At 41.0% G+C, this 7,613-nt stretch overlaps 1 protein-coding gene across 1 annotated transcript in view; it reads left to right on the top strand.

Moving 5' to 3' along the window:
• Positions 1 to 3,285: 3,285 nt before the first annotated feature.
• The window catches only part of obscna (obscurin, cytoskeletal calmodulin and titin-interacting RhoGEF a), a 55,131-nt gene continuing 50,803 nt past the window's right edge, over positions 3,286 to 7,613 (top strand). The window contains exons 1-7 of the mRNA XM_008292050.1: positions 3,286 to 3,454; positions 4,227 to 4,321; positions 4,410 to 4,676; positions 6,328 to 6,489; positions 6,643 to 6,747; positions 6,886 to 7,152; positions 7,248 to 7,517. Of these exons, the coding sequence (XP_008290272.1) occupies positions 4,285 to 4,321; positions 4,410 to 4,676; positions 6,328 to 6,489; positions 6,643 to 6,747; positions 6,886 to 7,152; positions 7,248 to 7,517 (1,108 nt within the window). The 5' untranslated portion in view covers positions 3,286 to 3,454; positions 4,227 to 4,284. The remainder of the gene's footprint in view (positions 3,455 to 4,226; positions 4,322 to 4,409; positions 4,677 to 6,327; positions 6,490 to 6,642; positions 6,748 to 6,885; positions 7,153 to 7,247; positions 7,518 to 7,613) is intronic.

Raw genomic sequence — 7,613 nt, forward strand, 5'->3', positions numbered from 1 at the left:
GTTTGTGCACCATCCATAAGATGCCACAAGGATAAAGGTCCACATTTCAAGACGTCAGGTTGGTCAGTCTCATCGTCCCGGGGAACGATTTTGGGCCTTTAAAAAAATAAAATAAAATAAAATAAATCTGTGGCTTCAACAGTAGTTTAGAAATTAGCATCAAAAATACATAAACACATAAAATATTTTAACTTTACTGCGAGCTACTTTCTTGTAAAACACACAAAGCTGTAGTTTTACTCTTGTAATTTATTTTATTAGCTTATACTGTATTTATATAGTGTTGCCACTGTTTTCAGCATCATAACTGTAAATTGCATTTTTTATTGTGAAAGATTTAAAACAAACGCTGTGAAATGCAGACATATATAGTACATAACAATGCATCTTTAATCTTTATGAGCCAGAGTGGAGGTCTAATTCTGAAATCTGAAAATGATTTCTTTTTCTTACCAAACACTACAAATTTAAAAATAGTAAAAATAAAACAACAAAAACGTGAAAATCTAGCAGCAAGAAGCCAGAAAAAAATACATAAAAAATAGGTGCAAAACTGTAATTTTCAAAAACTGTAAGACCTGTGAAAACAAACAGTGAATGTATGTAAAATACAGATATTTTTTTAGCTGATTTAAATAAAGTGAAACAGTGTAAATTCATACTCAGACATTGTAAAAGGACAAATTAGTGTTTTTAAAAAATAAATATTTTCGATGTTGACATTATTTACTTTTTTTTAATTTTTTTACTGCCAACATGTAAATTAATTCTTTTTTCAGTTTTTAAAATTAGATATATGCAATTTACCTGTAAAATAACAGTATATCTTGCTGGTTTAAATACAGGAAATTATTATTATGGTCAAATGTAAAAGAATGAATTACTGTTAGTTTTGGTGTGGACATTATTTATAGTTTTGGTTTTTTTTTTTTTTTTTTTTTTTTTACAGTAATTTCTTTCTCTATTTCTACTAGTTATCATCTGACATTTCACAAAGGTGTGGAAATCTCTGAAATACAAGTAAATTACAGTTGAAAGCTATTTCTTTTCTTTTACAGTGAACAAACTTAAATCATGAATCTATGTTTTGACCACGTTTCACAAGTTTTTAGTTTCTCAGTATGATTTTTATCTTTATCCCTTCTGTTGGTTTCTAGAAGGAGGATGAACACTAGAAATGAAAACACCTCTTTCACATGTTCGATTTTTACAATAATTCTTCCTGTCTCTCCAAAAAAGTGTCACATTTTACGGCATTTAACTGTATTTTGAAAAACCCTGCAGTTGGTGTATTTTACAGCCATTTATGACATTGTGTAGAATGACTCTTCATCTTTTTCCCTGTAAAGCTTCCACAGTTCAAAGCGTTGTGATGAGTGGGCGGTTAGAGATCTGTAAAGTGAGACTGGTTCGCTTTTGTTTATGGGTCACTATTCTCTCAGTGACGACAAGTTGTTTTTTTGTGCAGCAGCGGGAGGAGGACGGCTCAGAGATTATCCCGTCGGTAGAGTTTCACTGGACTTATGAGCGCTTGTGGCACATGGAGCTGTCTGTCAAAGAGAGTCTGCACACAATGCTGCTGCTGCTGCTGCTGCTGGCTTTGTTCTGTCTGGATGAGGGAACCCTGCAAACCTAAACCTCGTATGAGTTCGATAAAGAATAACACACACGGCCACAAGTTTAAAATACAGCGGTGGTTGCCAGTGTTTTACTGAACTTTAACACTGTTACAGTTGTAATTAAACAGGTAATAACTGTAGAACTGATTATATTATTCTACAGTAGAATATAAGGTTTACTGTTTAATACAAACTTTCTAATGATATGCAGTATTTGTATCGTGTCGCCACTGTAATTAATAATAAGTGTAACTGCAGTTGCATGTAAATTACATTTCTTCAACACTATTGTGAACTCCAGACATATATCCCATAAATAACAACCTAAGCAAACGTTAGCCATTACAGAACCTGTGTCTTAACTCTTTATCATTCAGAATTGAAATCTACCGTCTTTGTTAAACATTAAAACACCCAAAACAATAAAGGATAAAGCGAGTTATTTATTTATGAATCATAAAAAGCAGCAATGTAGGGGAAATTGTAGTCTAGTAAATATATTCTAACAGACCAAAAATGTATAATTAGCAATTCTAATTTTTACAGTAGCCTGCTGTTAAATTGTCATTCTTGTTTTTGGCTCCAACAACACCCAACATTTTGCAATATTTAACAGTATTTTGGAAAAACAGTACAAGAAATGTATACTGTCTAGACCATAAATAATAATCTAAGCAAACAGCAAGCCTAAGGGAACTTGTGTCTTAACTCTTTATCAGTCAGAATTGAGATTTACCAACTCTGTTGAACACTAAAACAGCCAAAATAATAACAGAAAAGGCAAATTATTTACGTATGAATCGGAAAAAGCAGCAACGTAAGACAAATTGTAGCCTAGTACATATGTTTTAGAGACCAAAAATGTTCTGTTAGCACCTTTAATTTTCTTGCTTTTGGCTCCAAAAAAAACCTATACCATTTTACAGTATCTGTATTTTGGAAAATTGTCCATCTGTGAATCTCTTTTTGCATCTTTTTGTGCCAATAAACATCGAATATAGATATGTATTAATAAAGAGGCTATGTGTGTGTCTCTTTGTAAGGACTTTGCGTCTGCGCTGACCACTGATGACCCACAGAAATGGGAGCTATCGTTTAATCTTTCATGACCTTGCAACTGCGGCAGTGGTGGAAACTCCCCGCGGAGACGGTTTGATCTCTTTACCCTGCCGCTGACAGATGTGGGTCAGTAGTTATTGCAAAGAGCACATGATTAAGCTGCACGCCAGCTCGTCCAATGCCCCGGTGATGTCTCCGAGAAGTTATTTGGCGTCAGTATGATTCTACAAATTTACAAGCTAAAGATTTACATCCTCGTTCTCCGCAGTGGTAACTTAAAATGCACTTAAATAGACGTTTTCCCAGGAAATGCCGCAATGTTTTTGTCAATCACTCATTCTGGAAAACCATCAAACGCTCTAATCCTGTTGTATACATTTGGACTGTTTGCCTTGGTTCCATTGATGCTGAACATGAGTTGCCTCACACCATTAGAGCCAAAGATATCCTCCCTCTCATACTGACAGAGGGCTATTTTAGAGGCCAGTATGTGGGGAGAGATATGTCAGCTGTTCAGCACTATGCTCCATCACAGACAGAAAGGAGAAAAAAAAGAGAAAGCACCAAAGGCGGTCAAGTTTGGGATGCAGCGGGCGAACCTGGACATGCTCTTCGTTGGCTAAACGTTTGCTGTTAATCTCGAAGGATTTGTGAGAAACAGGACAAGGCTCGGATCGATCTGTTGCCATGGTGGATGTTTTATCCGTTTTTTGGTAATTGGCGCAACAAGTAGGTATGCAAGGATGGATTCTTTCTAGAAGACGCCCAAGCTGAAGGTAGGCGCGTTGCTCCGGCTGATCTGATATTCTATCAATTATTTCTGTTGGTTTTTGTGCACTAATGAACGTGGTGTTAATGGAAACTTTATTTTAAAAAATCGCATCAAGTCTAAGAATGTATACAGTATTCACCATCTTTAGTTTTTTGTTTCATGCTGTCTGTGGCTCTCTTGGGGTAGATTTGAACTCCCTTATCATAACATATTAAGTCCTTATGTATAATCTAGATAATTGTTTGCAAAGACAATGTCAACGTGTGACGCATCATGAAATGCCACGTCAGCCGGTAGCTAATGAGATGAACTGACCCCGCCCTTGGATTGGAAGACATCTCAACCACCAGGTGTTTCCTGATCGCAGATTATCTCGTCAATCAGTTCAGTGATCGGCACCTCTCGTCTGGCCCCTTGTTTGCGTTTTAAAGCTTCCTATTCTTCTGAGTTCGGTGCAGGCAGCCTCATGGAGGCAGCTGAGTCTATATCGGTGGTGCTGAGCTCAGCCAAGTGAGGTGACAGAGATTACTGTGCTCTTCATTACTGAGGAGGTCTGGCATGCCATCACGGGGATCAAAGTTGATACCATGCGTGTCCATTTTGATCGGCCACTGTTGCCATTTTGGAAGAGTTTATATCATCATTAGCCTGAGAGGAGTTTGTTGTGCAGATGGAATTAAGGCCCAAACAAAATACGTATGAAAATTGTAGAAGAACAACTGAACATTCCTTATAATCATGTTATGAATCATTACTTGATCTATATTTCATTGTAGTTGCAGCCTGTTTACTGTGCCACAAAGCAAAGGTTCCTCCATCACCCCGAGAGAAGACATGGAAGACATTCCTGGAGGAATAGTAGCAGCGGCCAGTGAGTTTTATTCTCATCAGCAAAGTGGCTCCTGCAAAAAGTGAAAAGCTTTTAAATCCCTAAAGCCGTGTGTGCGTCTGTTTGCCAGAAAACCGCCTGCAGGTGTTAAAGGGTTTGGCGGATGTGGAGGTGCCCGAGTGTGAGAGCTGCTCCTTCGAGGTGACTCTAAACCTGGCTTACATCGAGGGCATGTGGACCAGAGACGGGATGCAGCTCAGGTCGAAGCCCAACTGTCGCATCAGCACGCATGGGAAGAAACACTCGCTCATACTGAAGAGGGTGGCTCTGGGAGACGCCGGGGTGTTCGCTTTCCAGGCCAACGGTGTCCAAACTGCAGGCCGACTACACGTCAAAGGTAAAGTAGTACAAGAGACGGAGTCATACTTAGGATTTAATATGTTGATGTGACCCAGGCTGAGTCAGATCAACACTGAACCAAAGTTTGATTGTTTAAATGATGGACTGTAACAACAAAACTATGTATGCTTTCCTGTTTTACATTCTTCCGCATCCTGATGTGCTCAATGAAGGAAATGGTGGACTTTTCTTAGAATACATTGCACAATAGCAACCATGCAGTAAGATGTAATATGTGAGATGGAGATGTCCATGTAGAAAACAACATAAACCATCAAGTAGAGCAACTGGTAAATGTTGAACTCACTGTTGAACCTTAGATTCTGGAGGAGCAGTGCGGATTTTGTCCTGCAACACTGGGCCAGCTTTGAACCCTTGCAGAGTTGGGAGTTTGACCATCCAGTCAACATGTGTTTTATGGATATAAAAAAGGCCTATAGTAGGGGGTTACTGTGGATGTATGGGGTACCATATGTGTTGCCACAAGCCGTGTACAACTAAAGCAAGCGCTGTGTTTGTATTCTAGCCATCAAATCAAACATGGTGGGTGTTGGAATCCAAAAGGGTTGCCCCTTCGCCTCTCATCCTATTTGGGATATTTATGGACAACATCCATGGTGAGGAGGTTTTCCAGTTTGAAAACCTCAAAGCTATGTCTCAGCTTTTTGCAGATGATGTGGTTCTATTGGTTTCATGGAGCCCTGACCTTCAGCGCCGACTGGGATGGTTTGACAGTCAGCATCTCCAAACTCCAAGGTTCTCTGCTTGAAATTGGTGGATTTCTCTCTCTTTGGGTTGTGGGTGAGTGGCTGCCTCATGCAAAGGAGTTTAAGTAACTCATGATCTCGAGTGACGGGAAAATGGAGTGTGAGATAGAGAGGTGGACTGGTTGTAGCATCGGTAGTGATGTTGGTATTGTACTGGACCGTTGTGATGAAGATGAAGCTGAGCTAAAAGGCAAAGCTCTCGTTTTACCGGTCGATTGACATTCTAACCTTCATCTATGGACATGATGTCTGAGTGGTGACCTGAAGGAGGAGATTGTGGACTAGAGCAGTCGAAGTGAGTTTCCTTCGCGAGGTGGCTTTGCTCAGCCTTAGAGATAGGATGAGGACTTCAGACATCCAGAGGAAGCTTGGAGTCACTGCTCCTTTGTGTCAAAAGGAGCCAGCTGAGGTGGTTCAACATCTGATGAGGATGCCTCCTGGGTATCTTCCTTTGGAGGCTGTCTGGGCACGTCCAACTTGAGAAGACCCTGGTGTAGACCCAGAACTTGTTGGTGGAATTACAGATCTCATCTGACCTGGGAACGCCTCAGTATCCTCCAGGAGGAGGGAAAAATGGATTATACTTGAATGTTTTGCAAGTTGGTTCATCAAAAACATCCAAACTATACTAGACTCATCAGTGGTTGCATGACTTCAGTGTCTTGTTGTCTGTATATCAAATGAACACTTTTAGATTTTCCTGAAAAAACACTCAGGATTTGGTAAGAAATGTTTGCTTCATTCCAACAATTCTTAGGCAATTGGAATCTGTACTTAGACTTGTGCCCTAAACTGTAAGAGAACAATGACTAAATGATTTGTAGAACTGGGTTTGGTTGCTCTCACTAAGTTTAGAGTCATAGTTTTGATATTTTCTGTCAGCTAGAGACATCCACATTGTGAAGGAGCTGGAGGACGTTGATACGATGGAGCGCCAGCCCGTGAACTTCCTGTGTGAGGTCAACCAGGTGGATGTGGACGGTCGGTGGTACAGAGATGACTGCCGCATCCGACATGGTGACAGTGTTAAGATCAGGCACCAGGGTAAGACATCAACTGTTTTAGCATCAGTTTTTTTGTTTTTGATGCTTGTCTTGGTGTTACTTGACTTAATGTGACCGCAGTCACTGAAGACAAAATGTAACCTGGTTGAATTAGTTAAAAATGACACAAATATTCGCTTTAATCTGATTTCAGGTAAAACTCACACCCTGTCCTTCAAGTCAGTCAGACCAGAACATGCAGGAGAGATCAGATTTACTGCAGAGCGCGTCTCATCTTATGCAACTCTCACGGTGAAAGGTAGGCCGCCAGAGTCACAAACCAAGCATAAAGCAATAACACATGGATTTATGGAGGTTTCACTCCTTTATGAAATCATGAAAATGTTTAAGTTGTTGTTGGTCATCAAGATGTAACGTCTGTTCGTCCCATCTTTAGAGCTTCCAGTCCAGATCGTACGTCCTCTGAGGGTCAAGATAGCCATGTACCGGCACCGAGGTCTGCTTGAGTGCCAGGTTTCGAGGCCTAATGCTCAGGTCAGGTGGTACAAGAACAGGAAGGAGCTCCTGCCTGGTAAGAAGTACCAACTAATCAGCCAAGACATCTACAGGCAGCTGACCATCGATGACGTCTGCTCCTCGGACGAAGACACCTACACGTGTGATGCAGGAGATGATGAAACATCTTGTCAGCTTCTGGTAGAGGGTGAGATGCTCAGTATCACAGCATCAGCAACAATGACAAGAAAACTAGTCTCATGAGTGCAGCAGTGGTGATGTTTGTTGTGGCTGTGCATGCAGAGCAGGCGATCAAAATAGTGCGGGGGATGAAAGCAGTGGAGGTGATGGAGCCGGAGCCGGCGCTGTTCCAGGTGGAGACCAGCCTGAAGTCAGGGAGGCCTCCGAGGTGGACCCTGAACGGTGAAGTTCTGGAGCCGTGTGCTGCAGTGAACATCGACAGGGAAGGAACCGTCCACAGCCTCTGTCTCACCTCCACAGAAACCTCCATGTCTGGCCCGGTCGTCTTTGTAGCCGGCAAGAGTCGATCCACTGCTCAGCTGACGGTGAACGGTGAGTTTCCCAGAATTCCCAGAAACCAATCTGAAGTCGATGCTTTAGTCTTGAGAATAAAAAAGTGGTTTGAAATGAAATATCAGTGTACAATGT

The sequence above is a fragment of the Stegastes partitus genome, unplaced genomic scaffold (genome assembly GCF_000690725.1).
Source record: "Stegastes partitus isolate 25-593 unplaced genomic scaffold, Stegastes_partitus-1.0.2 Scaffold780, whole genome shotgun sequence".
In the NCBI taxonomy this organism is placed as follows: domain Eukaryota; kingdom Metazoa; phylum Chordata; class Actinopteri; family Pomacentridae; genus Stegastes; species Stegastes partitus.